The sequence below is a fragment of the Acomys russatus genome, chromosome 28 (assembly GCF_903995435.1).
Source record: "Acomys russatus chromosome 28, mAcoRus1.1, whole genome shotgun sequence".
NCBI lineage: Eukaryota > Metazoa > Chordata > Mammalia > Rodentia > Muridae > Acomys > Acomys russatus.
In genome coordinates this window covers 39,873,602-39,894,588 of record NC_067164.1, presented here as the reverse complement: position 1 = coordinate 39,894,588, position 20,987 = coordinate 39,873,602, and the positions used below count along the sequence as shown (strand labels likewise).

The 20,987-nt window shown below is 44.1% G+C and overlaps 1 protein-coding gene across 1 annotated transcript in view; it reads right to left on the bottom strand.

Moving 5' to 3' along the window:
- Nucleotides 1-3,280: 3,280 nt before the first annotated feature.
- The window catches only part of Pkd2 (polycystin 2, transient receptor potential cation channel), a 31,614-nt gene continuing 13,907 nt past the window's right edge, over nt 3,281-20,987 (bottom strand). Inside the window, exons 5-15 of the mRNA XM_051170629.1 lie at nt 20,320-20,544; nt 17,745-17,973; nt 14,915-15,082; nt 12,759-12,940; nt 11,414-11,534; nt 9,722-9,820; nt 8,071-8,192; nt 7,693-7,810; nt 7,236-7,399; nt 4,450-4,597; nt 3,281-3,970 (exon numbers count right to left, since the gene is read on the bottom strand). Of these exons, the coding sequence (XP_051026586.1) occupies nt 3,731-3,970; nt 4,450-4,597; nt 7,236-7,399; nt 7,693-7,810; nt 8,071-8,192; nt 9,722-9,820; nt 11,414-11,534; nt 12,759-12,940; nt 14,915-15,082; nt 17,745-17,973; nt 20,320-20,544 (1,816 nt within the window). The 3' untranslated portion in view covers nt 3,281-3,730. The remainder of the gene's footprint in view (nt 3,971-4,449; nt 4,598-7,235; nt 7,400-7,692; nt 7,811-8,070; nt 8,193-9,721; nt 9,821-11,413; nt 11,535-12,758; nt 12,941-14,914; nt 15,083-17,744; nt 17,974-20,319; nt 20,545-20,987) is intronic.

Genomic DNA, 20,987 nt, shown 5'->3' with positions numbered 1-20,987 from the left:
TTAAAAAAGAAAAAAAAAAAAATTCAGCGAGCTTTCTGCAAGTGGTGCGGTTTAACGGATGGAAGGACTAGCAGTGTGTTGTGAAGAAAGTGTATCTCGGCAAGCATGTTAACGAGTCTGCAAACTACAGGGCAAGCCACGAGCCGGGGAAGCATGACTAAAACAGCTGTTCACTGTGGACGGACACTGCTGTCAAGATTTGTACCCAACCAGACTCTTAAAGCTGTTTATAAAACTAATTTTTTTTTCATCTGACGGTGCATGCATCATACGGAAACGTGGACGTATTCAGCTGGGAAGGTTTGCTGGAGGAGGGGAAATAAATACCCTCCCAACCATCTAACGCGTTGTTTTCATAGTGGGGAAGGCATCTAAATAGAAATAACTGCCTGGGAAGTGACCATGCCACTTATATCATACCTACGATTGTGTGCAAGGGAATGTATTAGATCCTGGTTATAGCAGATTTAAAAAAAGAAAGAGTAGGCCCCTGTCTGTCTAGAGCTTAATATTGAGACAAACAAACTTATTAAGTGATGTGTTTTAGGTAGATGCTCAAGGAAAAGATAACATCCTATTTGATTTTATGTGTTACTGCATGTTGCTTTATGACGTGGTTATACACCAGCTTGGTAGGAGCTACCTTCCCAGCAAACTTCATGATTCCATTTTCCTTTACAGATGAGTATTACTCCATTGTGCATGTGCACCACGTCTGCATTACTCAGCAGTCACTTGAAGGGCATTTTGGTTATTTCCGTTCATTAGCTGTTGTGAGGAGAGCAGCAGTGGGCGTTGCTAAGCAAGCGTCTGTAGAAGGACGCCAGGGGGTGGAGGAGGGGAGCTGGGCCATATGGCAGATTTGCTTCTTAGCTTTTTGAGCAATATGGGCCATGCATGGTTTCTGGTGTGTGGTCCCCAGTTGGTGGAACCATTTGGGAAGATTAGGATGTGCTACCTTACTGGAAAAGGTATGTCACTGGAGGTGACCTTTGAGGTTTTAGAAGTACACACCATTCCCAGTCAGCTCTCTCTGCCTCATGCGTATTAACCAGATGTAAGCTCTGAGCTACTGCTCTGGTGCCACACCAACCTGCCTGATGCCATACTCATCACCTTCATGGTCATGGACTCACCCTCTGTAGGCACAGATAACTTAAGATAACTTCTCTATAAGTTGCCTTGGGGCCCACATAGTATCTATCTTAGCACAGCAATAGAAAAGTAACTAGGATAAGTTCTATTTGCTCCTCCACTGTGCAGGTGATTGATAAAGTCCTGTGGAACACGTTCACTCATCTCCTGCACTGGGGCTTAGGGAGACGAGAGCCCAGGGATCTGACCCATGCATGACTGTCATACATGCCGTAGGCCGATCCCTGGTGGCATTCCCCTGTACAGTGTGTCCACTGATTTTCAGCTATCAGGTCTACAAGTTTTTCCTTACCCAGAATTCAAGAAGGGTTACTTTGTTTACTATTAGTACAAAAGAATCACTACCATTATTAGGGTTGGGGAGGTGGAGTAAATCTTAGTTGTGCATTGCACACTGCTTCTCGGTGTTCCAGCAGCCAGAAGTATTAACAGTGTGCGAACATACACTTCACTAAAGTTTTCCTGTTTCTGTCTTCCTCATTCTACCATTCCTGTTACCTACCTACATGTCCCAAATGTCTCCTTGTCCTGGAGTCTTTGTCCTGGGCAAAAGAGTCTTTGTCCGTGATGAAAAAGAAAGACTATGTATGACAGGTTAGCTGGGAGTCTAAAAACAAGTGTATTATCATGGCATTACTAGACACAAAAAAATAAGGTGCTTTTCCAGAGTTAATGCTATGTGAAAGGTAACTCTTTCTTATATGGAAACACACATCTTTTACACCTTGGTACTATGTCAAGTCTTTATTATGTAATGTACACATTATTGATTGTCAAAAGAACCTTGTATATATAATATCTTAATTATAGTCATTACAGACAGAAGAATAATAGAAAAGTGATTATAATTGAATTTCCCAAGACTAAAGTAGAAAAATATATAAACTTATATGTAAAGGGGGAAAAAGATTGTGCAAACCTTAGAAGTCTAATGAAAAACAGTATAATAATAAGCATCATAAGATGTTCTAGTGACCATAATAAATATATGGCACATGGTCGACACACATGGATACCACATAAGGAATGCACTTCAAGTTGAAGTTTGTTTACTTGTAACAATACAGTACGTATACATAAATACATGCACACAATATCTCTGGAATGCAAAATCCAATACCTAGGAAGAAAAAAATTTAGTGTAGCATATTCCAAAGAGAATAAGAGAGACATGGGGCCTTCGGAATTAAGGAAACTCGGCATGCATCAGGTCTTTACAGGCAGACTAGAAAGGCCTGTCTGCTCGGCATTTTGTGGGAGGTTTGAGATAGTCCGGGAAGTGAGTGAGTTTAAGTACAGCAGCACACCCAGGACTCTCTGGCCCTGCCTTCTCTTGCTGTTTTCTCTCCCAGCCTGCTTTGTTCCTTCTACCCTCTCAGTCCTCAAAAGGCCAAAGGTTACTCAACACTTTTTAATAAGTCATTTTAGCCTGGTATGGTTACACACGCCTTATATCTCAGCACTTACGAGGCAGAGAAAAATACTAAGAAATAGATTTCCCCCACACACTTAGTGAGAATAAGACACTCTCCTAATAAAGACCGTTGCTGATAGTCAACTTTTAGCTGATCCCTTCTAATAGTGCATAAACCCTTAATACCAAAGGCCCCTCACATGAAAATGAACTGAATTTGGTTATATGACTTCATTCTGAAATATAAGATTAAGAACATTTAAGAACTCTACTTTAGATACAACGTAAACCAAACCTTTACTTTTACAGAACTTTTATGCATTTCAAAACTTCCTTAAAACACTGCTTCACATGAAACATATTTGCTGATTTAAATCTTTCATTGTATACCAAAATATTCAGTGTTTGTCTTATTAGTTATTTTAATATTAAATTCAGTTATAAATGAGGCAATAAGAAAGAAAAATGCATATGTTTCCATGCTAACAAATAGTTAAAATGTCAAACTTAGTGATAGTTTAAGGCCCCTTCCAACCCTACATTTTATCCTATACTTTATCTTTTGGGCTTTTCTTGCCAAATTTCAAACAAAAGTTAAATAATACAAAAATTAAATGATACACTTAGTCCCACAAATTGAGAAAAATAACAGCAAAAAGGCAGAACACTTAGCATCTATCTCAACCATCCATACACATCTTAGCACAGTGGCTCCACACCCATGCCCTGCACTCCAGAAAGGTCATGGAACTATGACTCCTTTCTCAGAAGAAAGCCCAGAGTTTCACCTCAGCGGAGAGAAATGCCTGGCCCTTCTTCACCACATGGCATGGGGCTGCCACCACCGACTGCTGCTGCGGCTCCATGGGATCAGAGCACAGTGACGGTCCCCTCCTAACTTTTAAACACTGTCACCCAAGACCTGGGCAGGGCAGCAACTGGGTGTACTTTTCAAGATTTTCTTTTTCCTGAACTCAATATTTACATCTAGATTTCTCACGGGTAAGGTTTATGTAAAATAAATTAAAGTGCAGACAATTATAACAGTCGGTCCCAAAGACCAGCATCATACTGCAGCTGGGGCATATAAATACTGTAACTGTCACTGCCATACTGGACAGCCACCTGTGTCTCAGGAGCACGCATATGAACACGCAGGGATCATAACTCGTGGGCAGCAGCACTTCCGTTTTCACCTCCACCTTCCAGGCCCTCTGCAGACTGGGAGGAAGGAGGCCTGGAGTTTCTGAGGTGAGCTTGGCCACTGATGCCCACTTGTGTGCCTAGGCCATGACCTGCCTGGGATCCTGCATCATCCGACTCCCAGCGCTCCAGCTCTTCCCGTACCAGGCGCTCCATCTGCTCCCTGTGCGCCTCACTGTCTCGACCCAGCCTTGCATCCTAACAAGGAAATTAAAGAAATGGTGGGAACCAGGGCGTTGCATGTTGGCGTTACATAGTCCACACAGAAACTGAGCTAGGGATTTTAGGTGAAATAAGCTGTAGTTTCGTAAGATCACAGAGAGCGACAGTAAGCAATAACAGTTCTGACAGTCAGTGGACTAACTGTTCGCTCAATTGATGGGGCCTCTCACAGGGTGGGGTACCAGGAGTCATGCCTCTGCCTCCAGATCATGACTTCATCTAAGGCTCTGTGTGGAGGAGGACAAGCATCGGCTTAAAAGTCACGAAGCGATCACTACCTTTATGATTATGTTTCTGCTTACAGAGGGAAAACTCTGACAATAAAAGTGAGCAGAAGCAATACTTGGGAATTATGTACATGTCACCCTATCTAGTCTTTAATGCCTCCCGTTGAAGTGTCATGGGGTACGTTTCTACCTGGGTGCCCTTCCCTCGGCCTAAGCTCATGACTTTACCTCAGCCACTCCGTCCAGCAGCCTTCCTAGCACCTCCCGTCTCTTCAGCTTGGCCCGCTCCATGATCTCCAGCTTGACGATGACGGCATCAATCTTGGACACGATGCTGCCAATGGAATGCTCCATGCGGTCCACGCGCCTCACCAGCCTGCAGGGGGCGACAGCGGGCAGAGCCTGTCACAGTCTTTTCAGCCCACCTGGCTTTTCCAGGGCAAATACTAACATAATTCTTTCTGGGCTGGAGAGATGGCTCAGAGGTTAAGAGCACTGAATGCTCTTCCAGAGGTCCTGAGTTCAATTCCCACAAACCACATGGTGGCTCACAACCATCTATAAAGAGATCTGGTGCCCTCCTCTGGCAGACAGGCACACATGCAGGCTGAACATTATCTACATAATAAATAAATCTTTAAAAGTAAAATCTTTCTTAGCCAATATGATAATCCAACACACTTCCTAAGTGCTCACAAGACGTAGGAACAAGCTGGTTTTGGCTATCAGTGGGAGCGATGACCTCCATCCTTCCTGATGATAAAATTTTGTCTGAAGTTTTAAAAATGTATGTGCAGCCCTAGTCACAAGTACCACAACAGGAAAAATTCTAAGGGAAACTTCACATATGCAGTTTTATGTTACAAATATATTCACATACACAGAGTTGCTTTTTAGTAGTATATCCGTGAAGAGTGGCTATGCTAAATAACTAGTAGAAGGTCATTAAATAAACTGTAATTCTTCTATACAATAGGATTCTAAGGTGACACCAGAAATTCAACTCTGTCAGGTTTCATGACATAGAATTATAGGTAAATAAAACTGTTAGAAAGTCGTGTGCTCTTTTATCATCTCATTATTTTGAATACAAAATATTTAAATGTCTTAAAACATGTCAAATGGCAACCATATGAGTTCTCACCCCAAGGCCCCTTTCCTTGTGATCCCGGTGGCTGAAGAGAGCTGAACAGCTAGGCCAATAGTGAACTACTAGCTATGTGCCCTAGAGACAACTCCAGATGACAGTATAAGGACACCAACAAGGAGAATTGTTGAAAATTATTTTTAAAACTTCAATCCTTTTAAAGATAGAAAATTTTATAAGAGCATGTGATGAAAATCATTTATCCAAAAAGCAACTGAAGAAAAATGAGAACCTGTGGCATTTAAAAACGCCCACACATTATTTCTTCATTCCCTAGGTTTGATGAGTAACATAGCAAATTTGAGACACTCATAACATTGCAAATGGGATAAACTCAAAAGTGCACAGTGAAGGCACAGAAAGATAAAAACAAAGAGAAAGCACCAAGAAAAAAAGTTGAATTATAATGTATAAAGAATCTCACTGAGCTACATTCTCATCAGAAATAACAAAAGAAATGGGAATGAAATAAAATATGCTCAGGTAAACAAAACTGGGGTGAATTTCACCACTTGAGACATGCTTTACCAGAGGAACTGAAGGAAAACTTTCAGACTAAAATAATTACATCCACCAGAATACTGATTAAAAAAAAAAAATGAACACCAGTAAAGGTAATTATATAAGTGCAAAATGAGTTTAAACTACTTGCTTCCTTCACTGGTTAAGAAACAACTGTGTAAGACCTGTACATAATAAGATTGTTGAACCTGTAACAGAAACGCAATCTAGTTGTCAACTCCGTGGTGAGGGAGACAGGTGAAGCTACATTTTAATGAGGGAAGGAAATGATAATGGAAACCTGAATCCAAAGAACAAACTTGAACACAGTGATGACTATAACTGTAACATACGTGTACATGTGAAAATATGTGAGGAGAAAGTACAAAAGGAAGAGGGAAACACTAATAACACCTGGATACCTCACATGTTTACAAATGACAAATGCAAATGTACCGATAACAACAAAGTGTAAACAGTGAAGCAATCTAACCAAAGCCAGCAATTTCCGAAGAAGATCCACCTACATGAGGCCCGCATGGTGTATTCTTTTAAAATTACACTTATGGTGTGCTTCCACATGCCATGGAGAGTATGTGGAAATCAAAGGGTCATCTGTGGGTGTTGGGTTCCCCTTCCACCGTGTGGGGCATGGGGATCAAACTCAGGCCCTCAGCATAACAGCAAGTGCCTCTACACACTGAGCAAGGAGCCCCTCACCAGGCCCCACATCACACATATTTTATAATCAAGGATGCAAGGAAGCTTTAAGTAAAAAGCTTCCTGAACATTACAACTGTAAGGAAGTGAGACAAAAAGGTATTTAAAAGACAACGTCTCACTTGAGATGATGACAGAGTGACAGGAGGTCTCATCTATTAGAGACTCACTTGCTGTAAACAGGCGTGTGCCTAACAGCTTCAAATTACACTAAGCAGAACCTTCTAGAATTAAAGGGATAAGTGACGAATTTAGTAATCCTAGAGATGTGATTACCCCACTTTCAGAAGCAGAGAGAAGTGAACCGGCGGGAAATCAACAGAGATAGCACTGACAGGTGTGTATAGGTCTCACCGAGCTGCGGAAGGTCCATTCTTCGCAATGGCAGACCCTGTTCTAGCCCCTAAGACATGTAAAAACCCTGCCACACAGTGTGAAAATGTTAAGACATTTTGGCTGGAAGGAACACGGAGGATGTTAATGTTTTCTCTGCTTCCACAATGTCTTATAATGAAGGCATTTATAAAAAAAGAAAAACCACTTTAGTACTTATTTGAAAGAAATGGTATTAGTCATGAAAATGGAGCGCGTCGTCTCACTTTGACCCCGGTCATCAGCACAAGCCTGGGGGAGCCTTTGTACTTACACCTGGAACTCTTCATAGGAGACCCCGCTGGAGACGCTTCCCCTCCGCCTGGAGCTGTGCCCACTGTCTTCATCGTCCTCCTCCTCAGAGTCATCCAGGCTTCTCGGGAAACTTCTGCTGCTCATGGGACGTGGCAAAGAGCTATGTTCCAAGTCCAGGTCCTCCTGAGAAATATGGCGCCTTCCAGTGAGGGGCAGACATAGCGAGACCTCACAGACATTTTTACCAAGGTCTTGGGGCAAGGAGAAAATGGGTGTGCTCCAGAACAGGACTCTACTTTTTTTTTTTTTTTTTTTTTTTTAAACTTCATGAATTGACACCATTTTAAAGCAGGAATGAGCAAGGTGACTACGCAGGCTGCTGCTGTGTAGGCTGAGGGTGTTGGGGAGAGGCGGAGAGGAGGAAGGAGTAATTGGTATACCGGGACGCGGAGCCAGGTCACGGCTAAGCTGCTCACCCGCTCCTTCTCTAAGTCGTCTCTCATCTGTTGGTGCTCCCGTTCAGTCAGTTCCTGGTCGCCATCTTGGTCATATTTCGTGAATATGGCCTCGATCTCCGCATCGGTGTGGCCCTTCCTGGAAGCATTGAGAGGACTGAAGTGAATTTTTTTTTTCTGCATACGGTCCAGCCTGAACACTGGTACATCAGAATGTAGGAGGAAGGGAGATATACAGAATGTTCCAGAAAAACACCCACTTCCCCAAATGGAAAACATCTCTCTACCAGTACTTGGGGCGGAAGCACTCCCTTTGACCAAGAGTCGTGACAGGAACTTCCGGGCTGTCGGCACGTATGACAGACAGGAACTTCCGGGCCGTGGAATTGCGGTCCTCACCCTTTCAGGTCCTGTCGCAGCTCATGGAAGTTCAGCTTGCCCCCGCCTTGCCGTAGACTCTCCGAAATGTCGTCTATAGCGTTTCTCTTAAGTTTTAGCTTGACCAATGCTTTTTGGTAACCCTATTGGAAAAGAAAGAAAAAGACATGACTCCGTCCTCCTTTTGAATTCTGCCTTTCGATTACAGAGGAACCATTGGAAAGTTCAGCCCTTGGTGGATGGCGGCAATTCAAGAAAAAAATGCGTTGGTGGACGAGTCATGAACGTAACCTCAGTTCTCTATAAAACTTGGTTTCCTTGAATAAATCAGGGACTAACAACTTCATCCACATATGTGTATGTCCACATTTGAATATAATTGACATTTAAAATATAAAGCTAAAATATATACTTATGTTTATATTTCAAAGGTAAAGCACCATGAACAGCTGTTTGCTCCTCGGTATACAAAGGGATTGTGCAGCAGCCCTGGATAGTTATTTAAAAAAAAAAATAGTAAGGAGCTTTCTTAGAGGTGAAAGCATTTTTTTTTTTTTTTTTTTTTTTTTTTTTTTTTTTTGCCAGTGAAGTAAAGCTGAGGGTTTTCAAGAAACTAGAGGCAAGCCTAAGGAAATACGCCAGTAGAGTATCTGCCAGTCATGCCCAGCACTGCAGAATCAAAGCAGAGAGAGATATTTTGCTTCCTGTGATAAACAGGACTTTAAGGCTGAAACTGCGCTAGGGGAATAGAATAATCAAGAAGTGAATGAATTATTTTACGGCCTTTACTTTCCTTATTAAATCATTTAAAGCATTCCCTTTGTATGAATTATACATCCATAGGAGCATAAAACCAAGCCCAATGTTTACTGAGTGCACAGAAGCTTACGCCCTCACGAGCTCTGGAAACGGAAGTGTTTAACTTCTTTGTAAATGTGCCCAGGGTTCTGAGTGGGGCTTCTCTTCTGTGCCGCGGACACCTCCCTTAAAAGCGAGCCAAGCACACTGCTGTATGCTGCTGAGCTATCACTCCCTTCCTTCAGGTGGATCGGCTGTGGACACCTCTTCTTCTCATTGACTATGGAAATGTTTCTCTGAATGAGAATGGCTCCCATTGCATCATATATTTAAATGCTTGGCCCATGGTTGGTGACACTCTGGAAAGGATTAGGTGTGGCCTTACTGGTGTGACGCTGGGGGTGAGCAGACCTTCAAAAGCTCACACCGCGTCTCTCTGTCTCTCTCTTTCTGCCTCCAGCTTGCAGAGAAGATGCAAACTCTCGTTTGCTTCTCTAGTGCCTGCTGTCTGTCTGTCTGTCTGTCTGCCTGCCTAACATGCCTGCCTGTCTGCCTGGCTTGGTTCCCCCCACCCCCCATCACTTTGTTGTGAATTCAGGACAATCACTGAGTAATTAAGAACCAAAAAGGTTATTTTAGAATTGAGTTCAGACCATACAAGGATCCTCACTCAGACCTCAGACCTTAAGTCCTAGCCCAACTGTCAAGCTTCCCACCAAAGAAAACATTTTAAATTATTTCTGAAATAAAGCAACCTGCTCTTTATTCAAATAATTTCAAGGAATCAACGTTTATTTGGCAAGTGGATTAAAATAACACTTCTTTTATATAGGAAAAAAAACAAACAAACCCTGAGAATTGGGGTAGAGCCTACCTTTCTGATGAGGTCTGAGAGTTCCATTTCTGCTTTCTGCTGGGCCAGATCCGATTTCACTTCAGAGTAAGTGTCATTGATGATGGCCAAAAACATATTCTGTTTGCAAATCAAAGGATGAAAATCAAACATACCTTGGAAGCAATGGAAGTATTGACAGATGCCTTTTTCTTTACCTGTTTACCCAATCTGAGCAACCGTCAAGTCCCTAATTAAGTTCTGCTCCCATGTTCTTTGAAGCGATGTCTTCTCTACTAAGTCATAACAAAGGGAGTTTCCCATAGAAAAGCGTAAAGTGCTGGTTGGTTTTGTCAGCCCAGCACCAGCGGGAGCCACTGGGAAGCAGGGACCTCAGCTGAAAAACTGGCTCTGTCAGACTGGCCTGTAGGCAAGTCTGGGGGGGGTGGGAAGGGGACATTCTCTTGATTGACAGTTGGTGTGAGAGGGTCCCCGCAGAGGGCATCAGAGCCTCACCAGTCCCCGCAGAGGGCACCGGCGCCTCGCCAGTCCCCTCAGAAGGCACCAGAGCCTCTCCAGTCCCCGCAGAAGGCACCAGAGCCTCGCCAGTCCCCGCAGAGGGCACCGGCGCCTCGCCAGTCCCCTCAGAAGGCACCAGAGCCTCTCCAGTCCCCGCAGAAGGCACCAGAGCCTCGCCAGTCCCTGCAGAGGGCACCGAAGCCTCGCCAGTCCCCCCAGAAGGCACCAGAGCCTCACCAGTCCCCACTTTCCCTTAAGCTGTAACAGAAGAGGCCAGTTAATTAAGTTAAAAGCCAGCCACTGTACCGGCAAAACAAGCACGGTGTGGATGGATGGACTGGCAGGGCCACGTTCCCCTTTGACCCATCAGTGGCTATCTAATACTTCGTGAGCATCGTCTGCTAAGACAGGGACACCTGGGTAGACTCTGGAGATGCGGCACCAAGTCACTGAACTATGATTGTTCAAACTTTCAGAAAGGACAATCTGAAAAGACAACAGCGCTTGGATGAAATATGCCTTCTCCGTTGACTTAAGCTAACTTCATCTTTCACTTTCTCAGTGGAGAAGAATATGTAGAAATGCTGAGAAAAGAACAGCTCAAACAAATCTTGGCTAATTTAAAGGTCATGGTAAAAAGTTATTTCAAATCAAGACACTCAAAGTTATTTTTAAATAATTTTTTGGGGGGAGCAATTCCTAGTTACTGTTGGATTTACTTTAAGTTGAATATATGCAGATTTTTTTGTAGGCAGTGTATATGTCTGTGGAATATGAAAAAGTTTAAATTACATCATAATCTTGAGATGTGATAATTCACCCAGTCACAACTCTTGACATCCTATTTCTAAGTTGCTTTGTTAGCTCCTATTTTCTCAAAGAAAAGGGAGAAATGCAAAGTCATCCCAGCAAGTGGCCCAGAAGGCAGCAAGCGACACTGTGCTGCATACATGGGTGAGCACATTCTGCTGAGGTAAACCCCACAGTAGGAACCTATTTTTATAGTGGCTGGATACACATATATAGATAATCGAAAGACAATGGAAGAAACAAACTGTCTTAAAACTGTAAATCAATGAAAAAAAAAGTTCTCTAGAATCAACGTTCCACGTGTTTATCTGAAATGATGGGTGATCAAGCATGAGAGAAAAGAGAAGGTGGTGATTTACGAGCACGCCGTTCGAATCACCTCACTGTAAAAATAAATATACATACCAAAAGAATGAAGAACATAAAGAACACAAATGTGGTGAAATAAAGTGGTCCCAAAACTCGGTTAGCTTCCTCCATCTCTGCGAAGTTGATGTCACCCAAAATGACACGGAACTGAGTGAAGCTACGGAAACAAGACAGAACACAATCCAAGACCGGTGTCCAGCGATGGACCAGTGTCCAGCGATGGCCATGCACGTATTGAAAATGGCTTCACATGTTAGGATGACGTGGGAAGTCTGAGATAGCTGCTGAGAGGTGAAAACCTGTGGCCCTCTTTGGGAAAGCCTTGTTACACGTATTGTCAATTGATGACACCTTCTAGGATGATAACATGACTTCATATTCTGCGTCATTTCTACTTAATATTAAATCTGATTATCAAGATGATTTATATAATAAGAATACATGACCTGGATAAAACATAGTAACTCAAAATCCTTATAATAGTCACACTTGGTCTGAAGTTAACATATTCTTTAAACAGTAACAGCGATGACAAAAAGCATGTTGAAAGATGGCCAAAACAGTAGAGTTCAAAGATCCAGCAGTTTCACAGTCACTCAAAGTGAGGTCACAGTGACTAGACCTTGTTGGTGACATCACTTCCTTTTCTGCCTTTCATCAGTAAGCAAGACCCCGCCCCCCCATCCATGAAGCCACGTTAATGCCCTAACTTTCCCTAACTACCTAGTAACTTCTTTGTGAATGGCACAAAACTGTAATTCAGAATATTGTGTTTTTGTTTTGACTTTTGGCATATTTGGGAACACTGGAAAAAGAATGAAGATTTGTGAACTGGTTTAAGTTTTCTACTACAATATTAGAAATGTGTTTTAACTCTTAGAAGTTGAAATTTAAGAAACAAGGCAACCATATTCAACAGGAATGAAAACGCAGGCAAATCGCCTCCTTACGTGTGCCGGGTGTGGGTAGGGAGGACAGAGGCCGGGGGGGGGGGGGGGGGGGGATAGAACCCAGCGCTAAGCATCCCGCCTAAGTGTACCCCTCACCCCTGCAAATGGCCATTTGAAATCCCACCTGCGCTGGGTGCTGAGAAGGTCTTGATCTCTGGCCTAGCACTCTTGCTGTGGCTGTTCCCCTCTGTCTCACTGATTGAAGGCTGCTTCCCTAAGAACGCACATCTCAAAACATTCTGCTCCCCTTGGCAGGGCAATGTTTTAACATGTGCTAGTCAGACAGTGGCGAGAAGAGCATCTTGCTGATAAGAGCACAGCGACATCTCTGATTAAACACATTTTTAGATAACTTTAAAATTTTTTTTTACTGTTTGACAAATCCATAAATGTATACAGAAAGAGAACTTTTTCATTTAGAAGGGACTTACATGCATTCTTGGAAGGTGCTGAAGTCATCGACCTGTGTGCCAAAGACAAGGTACGCCAGCTGAGCATAAGCCAGGAAAATAATGAGGAACATAATGGTGAAACCGCAGAGGTCTTTGGCGCATCTAGACATGGTTGTGGAGAGCTGGCTCATGGTCCTGTTAAAGGCGATGAACTTGAAGAGCTGTGAAAGACGGGGACAGTGTCAGAGGACGAGTGGCTGATCCAATGCGGCCTACATAATACAACGGAACTCTCCTGCCGTAAGAGGGAAGGGAAATTGCTACTTTGGAAGTGTGCTGAAGGAAACAAGGCAGATGCCAATGCTGCACCCTGAACAATCAGATTCACCGGGACAGGAAATGCAATGGGAAGGCGATGAGTTAGAATAAAGCATTTCCTGTTGGGATTACAAGAACCACGTTTGGTGACGTACAGCAGTGAGGGACACAGCACCGTGCTATGTGCTTCACGCTCCTGAAGTGTACATGTAAAACGGTGAAAGTGTGATTATGTAATCTATACTTATCATAGTGAAAAAAATGAAGAGGGAATGATTTACTTTTTACTCCTTGCCTCTTTCAAGTCCAGGAATATCTATCTTGTTATTCAAAAAGTATTTGTTGAGTGCCCGGCTCCTGCTAGGTACTGTCCTCAGAGCTGGGAATGCAACCACATAAAGTACTTTTCTGAGTCCGCACCTAGTGCTAGGTCCCTCCTGCACAGTGGGCGGAACGATGCTCCTGCCCCATTTCGCTCACATCTTAAATCATGGTTACAACACACTAAAAACAAACTTGAATATGACTGTTAAGTAATAATGCCCCTCAAAGGATTAAATTAAAGTGTGTGTGTGGGAGGGGGAAAGAACAGAACAAGAAATAAATCAGAAAACCACTTTTGTGCCTCTTTGTCGTGTACTGAGCACCTCTATGTAGGGTAAGTTGGGTAACTGCATTGCCAGTGACTTAAATGCTGGTGTTCTTATCAGCAGGCGCAGCCAGCCAGGGAACCAGCTGAGGCTGCCTGGGGAGCCTGCTGAGCAGGTGGGCAGGACTCCAAGAGCAGCAACTAAGACTGTAGCTGGCATCTGAGGGCTCAGGACGATGTGTGCAGCTCAGGGTGGACGGCTGTGTGGGGAACACACGGGGGTGTCAAACGTGAGTCACAGTTCCTGCCTGTGAAGAATCCAGTGGTCATGTTTGGGGAGGCAGAGAAAATAAATAAAAGCCAGGGTGCACATTAGGAGAGAACTCTCTAGAATACCATTTTAGTGGCCCTTCATAAACTGCCTCTGAACACAATAAAAACTTCTACAGGTTGTTCTAATCATTTATTAACGAAGCTCCTACGTTTTACTTGCTCGTTCATTCCTCGGCACCGTGAAGGACCCGAGTGCCTCACATGTGGCAGGCAAGGCCTCTGCGCCGCTGAGCAACAACCCCACCAATGCCAGCCCCTACTCATTTTATGATAAAGTTTGGTGTGGTGGCGACGCATGGACAAAGTATGACTGTCGGGATGGAGGAAGCGAAGTGTTAGATGTATTAAACGTCATTTACACGCACGCTGTACGCGTGACCCTGAGCAGGTGGCAAGTTGGTGGCTGTCTCAAAATGGAATGTTCTGTAACTCTAGAATTTGGGCTCACTGTCCCGAGACACCCTGTGGTCCTACTCGGGGGAACTGGTAGAGAAGCACTCCGAGGGGCTTGGGAGGCAGCGTCAGCTGGCAGAGCCTCCATTGGCCTCCGGGGAAGAGGCCGTCCTATAATTAAGTGAGTGCTTCCTGGTGCAGCATCTCTCTCTTTTGCACCCCGACTTCGTCCTCTGAGGTCCTTTCCACACATGCTAACGTGCATCAATGCTGAGCTCCTTCTACATCAGCCCGGGGCCCCAGGTCCAGAGAACACAACACTTTACTGCAAGTTTTAAACAAAACACACAGGGTCAGATCTGACAGGAATTCAGGAAGCCAAAGTTGTCTCATTCATAGCAACTGGAAGGTTCCAGAAGCCTCTATCTACATGATATGAACTACGCGACAACCTTGTCTGGCCATTTCAATCTGGCCAAAAAGGGCAGATCCATGTCTTCCAACGGTTTGTGTGGTTAATACTAATTATACATATTAAAATGAAGAATGTGACGTAAATTACCTTAATCCAGACCAAAAATACCATGACAGCAGCTATATTGTTGAACTGTATTTGCCAGTACGCCACATGCTCCAAGTTGGGGAAAGTATTTTGCTCTTCAAGAAACTGTAGTAACCCCTCTACACTTGAGGCTCGGTAAATGTTAATTGCCACAGCCACTACAGATAACTGTAAGACAAAAGATTCAGATCTGTCACATCTCTTCAGAAACAGCTGATCGGCCTAAAGGGACTAATTCACCCTGCTGATGCACGGACTGGGGAACTGAACACACTTCTCACCCAACAGCGTCGCCAGCTCTAAATGTGCAAACCCAGGTACAGCCTACGTTTCCTTAGGAACAGAAACCAACCGGATACATGTGTGCACCTGTGCACATGTCTGCACAGAGAGGAGATTGTTAAAAAAAAAACAAGCTCAAATTCAAAAGGAAAGGCCTTCTGCCCAGCTACCAATCACAGCTAAGGAGCCAGCCTCACGACCTGGTTTTTCAGGCAAGGAAGGCTTTCTAGCTCTGCAATTCTCCTGCTGTGGTTCATGTTTTCACTGCACTCTTGAATGCTTTGAAAATGTCTTGCACTGAGACTCAGCTGCCAGGGGCGAAGGAGCCCTTCTGTTATTGTTTCAGCCAATCCAACAAAATCTTTTATCCAAATATCAGGTAATTTATCATCCAGCCAAGACGCTTAAAAAAAACCAAACCAAACCAGCCTCATATTAACACATTGCCTTTCCTTCTTTTCTTCCAAATTAGGAAATAAGAGAAAGAAAAGGTTTTTTTTTGGAGAGTATGCATGTCATTAAATTACTCCTAATTATTCTTTGTAATTCTCATTTCTATCTACAAAAGGCTTTTTCTCCCCAAACCAGAATGCGGAGTGGAGAGGGGTGGGCTGTCTTGTGTGTCCCCATGTCTCTGAGGCCTGGGGCACAGCCAGGCACCTGGTAGGATGGACGCTTTGCTGAGTAACTGACTCATTTTCACCCAGTGAAGCCATCAGCACCGTGTGAACTTAGACTTCTAAAGTGTTTTTCAGCAATTCTGAGGTTTAACTGGCTAGAACAAATGGCTAGCTGACCGGCGCAAGCCAGAAGGCTTCCGTGTTATTTGCTGGAGAAACAAAAATAGGAAAAACATAAGGCAACAATTTCTTTTTTTCTTTTTCTTTTTTTTTTTTTTTTAAGGCAACAATTTCAAGGTCACTTTGAGATGCTGAGTTTTAGGTGAACTTAAATTTCCTTACATTTCAGCTGGGGGGAGGGGCGGGGGGAGCCCTGGTATTCTCTCAGAGCGTCCCCGACCCAGGGGCAGCAGCAGGGGTGCCCCTCCTTCCACTTAGACAGCAACCGCTCCAAAGGAGACACAGGATGATCTGGACAAAGGCCAAGTGAATTGGGTCCTGGCAGCACGAAGGTCAAAGTAAAATGAAAAGCTAGAGGAAACGAGTCTTCAAAGAGAGGCTTGCAAACCACTGTGGCTGTGGCCAGAAGACCACCGGTGACTTCTAGACCAGCAGTGAACAGCCCAGGGGCCTCCAAGCCAGCGAGACACAGCTCACTGCTGTGTGAGGGGAAACCTAACAACCCAAGGGTGGGTGGCTGGGCTTGAGTGACGACAAGCTAGTGAGTATGACATGAAACACGAACACTAACCATTGGCACTATACCACTATACACTTTTCTTGATAGATTCTAAACAGTACACATGTTTACAGTCTGTGTAGCAAGTGGGAATATACTCAAATGTTGAAGCTGTAGTTCTACTAATTTGTATCTTTTTAACTCTACCCAGGTCTTTGTTTTTCTAGCTATACCTGTTACACTACACGTACACCACAATTGATGAGCACGTTCAATCAATTAGGGCACAAAGTTAACTTTTTCACTGATCACCATTCAAGACTAAAAAAATTTTCTATGTCGACTAGCTTTGGTAACACGGAAATTATCTGGCTTAAAAAATAGCTGTAATCAACCATAGCTCTTGCTTCTTTACAGTTCTAAGTAACTGAAATATAATTACATACAAGTCAAAAAGTAACTTTGCACCTTAAAGTTCCAAACAATGTGGGGTGTGTACTTTGCTACCCCTGACTATCAAAATATTCTTAATAATTTCTACACTTGTCTTTCTTGCTTGCTTTAATTCTTGTTTTTTTTTTTTTTTTTTTTTTTTTTGTAATGTTCATATCAGTACTTTAGTGATGTGTGGCTCAAGTTTTACCTTGACTTGTGTGAACTGTGTGATGTTTCAAGAACTGCACGAAGGGCGGGAGGAACCAGCGTCTGGTGGGTCTGGCAGGACTTGTATGTCAAGTGGAACACATGTACGTGACTCAGTTAGGCAAGGGTGAAGCAAATGAGAGAATCACTTTAAGGTTTTAACAAGCATTCGTTCATGAGAAGCACTTGGAAACGTGCCAAGCACACAGCGGGCACTACAGTATCATCATCATCATCATCATCATCATCATCATCATCATCATCATCACCATCATATTATTATTATTATTATTATTATTATCATCATCATCATCATCATCATCATCATCATTATTACTCCTATTGCTGCTAACACCAAACTGTTGCCATGCCATGTACACACACATGGTTCTTCCTGAAAATATCAAGAACCCCAACACTGATATTAAAGACTGCGAATTAACAAGCTTTTAGCATACAAAGAGAAAATGAGAGATACAGGGAAGATGGATGCTGAGAGAAGATGGGAGATAAGATGGCATAGAGCGAGGGAAGGAGAGAGACACAGGGACTTGGCTAGAGAGAGGAGATGAGAGGCGCAGGGAAGCTGGCATTTTCTCCAACCTACCACAGCAATCACAACATCCAGACAATTCCAGAAGCTCCTGAAATAGTGTAGTCTGTGAATCCGAATTTCCAGTATCTCTTCCACCACATAGTAAAGAATGAAGAAACAGAAGATAATCTCGCAGGCTGCCAGGAAGAAATCAAAAGCTGTGACGTAGCGGATCAGCTTTACAGGCTGAAACTGCCAAGAGGGCACCACACCACCCGTTGCTGGGAATTCAACCAATAACCTGCATTGCAAGAAGAACAATTAAGATAGCAATGTGTGACGGAATCAGGAAAGGAAGCACACCTGTTGTGAACAGCTCTGTACCACGAGGTGAAAACTGCCGCCACAGGGTAGTTTTGATCCTCACTACCAGTCCCATGTTCACAGGAGCATGTGCAATAGCGGGAGCCAGATGCCTATGGCCTCTTATCCCACTGGACGCCTCAACCCACTGTGCCTTCCTTCCTCTCTTCTGATCTTAAACTACTTAAAGTAAGTGTGTGTGTATATGTATGTGTGTGTGTGTGTGCGTGTGCACGTGCACGCACACATGTGTAGATGTTTGTGTGTGTCTACGTTAATGTGTGTCTGTGGTGTGTGTGTATGTCTCTGTGTGTCTATGTTTGTGTACCTGTATTATGTATGTGTGTGTGTCCATGTGTATTTGTGTTTGTGTCTGTGTCTGTGTTGTGTGTGTCTATGTGTGTATGTTTGTTTGTTTTTGTGTCTGTGTGTGCGTTTAACGAATAGCTCATCAGCAAACCAGTCTTTCTAGGCCTTCCATTAAATGCAAGACATTCTGCTAGATAAGGAAAGAAACTGAAGAAATGCAGTAAGTCATACACTGAAACGGGTAGGATCTGGGTGAATGCAGGGCATGCGTTTAGTAACTTTAAAAAAAAAAAGAAAAAACCAACCAAACAAGAAGCAGGTATAACGCCATCCACTCAGTAACTAAGCAACATCTAACCAGCTCTCCAGTTTGCCAGTTTCCTCTTCTTCCCAAGGCTGCACACCTCAGACACTCAGCACCTCCTGAGTCTGGAGCAGGACCGTCCACATTTTCTATTCACACACTTTGCACTGGTTTTTACTGCATCTTTAACTGAACTGGGGGCTCTCCTTCCAAATCCCCTCCATGGAGTGTCACGCTGAGAAGCTCAGTGATCCGGTGCCTAGAACTGCCCTCTGCATAGCTAGAGTGAAGCTTCAAAAGTGCCCAGTCGTGTGTTTGCTGTCCCAATGTCCTTCCTTACAGGACAGTGGCCAAACCTAGAACCCACGCTTCTAAGGCCTGTACGGGCTCCAGCAGTACAAAGCCAGGGCTCTGGAAGATGGGGATTCCTCTCCGTCAGCTTGCTGTTTGATGGAGAGCACCAGTGACAGCCAGAATGGTACCGAAGCAATGGACTGTCTGCAGCCCTGGTGAGAATAAGGAGGAAGCGAGTGGCCCCTGCATGTCAGAGCACCTCCCCCAGCCCTGAGACACTGTGCCTGCTAACCACTCCCGGGAACTTACGAAGAAATGGAGTAACTGCCTTAACAGTGTCATCTTTGAATTCTAGGGAGGATGTGGGGGAAAAAAATTAAAAACCACTGAAGACATCCTGCAATTAAACACCTTCTAGAGTACCAGAACTGCCTGCCCATTAGAAACCTCTTCTAACCATCCCTGGGATCGGCAGTTATACCCAATTCTCACTCATTTCCAGTGATATCTGCTTGGTTTAAAGTGGCATTATGTTCAGCAATAGATGTTAATACAACTACTGGCAAAAATCTAATTGCCTGTTAAATCAGAGTCGAATTTAATGTGAGAGTTAAGAAATTCTGACGTTATGAGAACATGCCCTTACTGCCTGTGGAAATACATGTGCAGAGGACCAATGTGCATGTCCTTGGTGTTGCTGCTGTGGTATCCAGGGTGAATACTGACCCTAACCCTGCCCTATTCTTTCACATTAAACACCACTTACTGTCTACAATGCCATAGGACGTACTTCTTTTCTTTTGCACCGTTGAATGCAAACTTTTCAAGTGCAGGGCACTTTGTTTAGTTTTCTGACATTTCTAAAAAGCCCAAAACAGTTAAGCGGCACCCATATGTCCAGGAGCAGCTGAATGCATAAGTAAGACATGCCAACTGACCCTTTGCCTAGTTTCCAACAGCGGCCGCGGAGGCAACATCACAGGCTATGGGTCAAACCTGATGTGTCTTGTACGAGTCTTACCCATGAAAATGGGGCCACTCAGGAAGAGGAGGCGACATTTGGTAGCCAGAGAACTTGGTGACAGAGGACAACCATCATTATAGTGGCTGAAGATAACGGCTGAAAACAAGCAGAACAGCAAAGCCCTCCTACCGTGCTTTCCCTAGACCGGATCTAGAAATGGGATAAACTTGCCCAGAGTTAAGGTCCTTCTCAAGTCATGACACTCCGGGATCTGACATCCCTTCTGTCTCCACCCTCGACTCCTGGCACCTCCGTTAGCCAGTAGCTAGAAGGGGGTTTTCCCGGCCATTGCCCAGAACAGATGTGCAGACAGCTACACAGAACTAAGGGGGCGTTGAGCCCATAGCACACACCTCACCACACAGAACAGGTTAATGTTGGCGTTGTAGACTGAAAAGTCAATGAAAGTTGCCCGGGTGCCCCGGTCCAGCCAGAAGTTCCTCCTGAGGCCAGCGATCTGAGCAGCCGTCTCCTCCCTGGTTCTGGAGAGATCCAGGTAGTAGCCGGCTCCGCTGTAGGTTGCAATGATTCCCCAGTGGCTGCTCCCATTCAAGTCTTTTTCACTCGTGTAGATCCACCTAATTAAAAAACAACAGGTAAAATCAGTGAAAGGCTTGTCACAAAGACAGTTGCTGCCCGCTGGGATGAAGCATAGATAAAAATGCCGTGCTTGGCGTAACACTTCATATTTATTTCCTATGTAAATCCTCACATACACTGGCCTCAGTTTGGCCTTGAGTCTTAGTGAGTTTGATTCATGCCCAATGTGGTTGACATTAAGGGTCTAGAACCCACGCTAGACCTGTTTGTTCACAGAGCCTGTGCCACCGTGCCCCCCACCATACCTTTTCTGATGGCTGATTCAAGGTTTACATCCCTCAAAAGCTCCGGTGAGAGCCGAAGACAAGAGGAACTGGTAGGAACTAGTCCACTAAGTCTCGCACTGCCTCTCCTTGCTTCCTATGATGGGTGGGAGACGACATCTGTCTCACAGGTGTTTGGCAGGGGGAGGCTGAGTCGT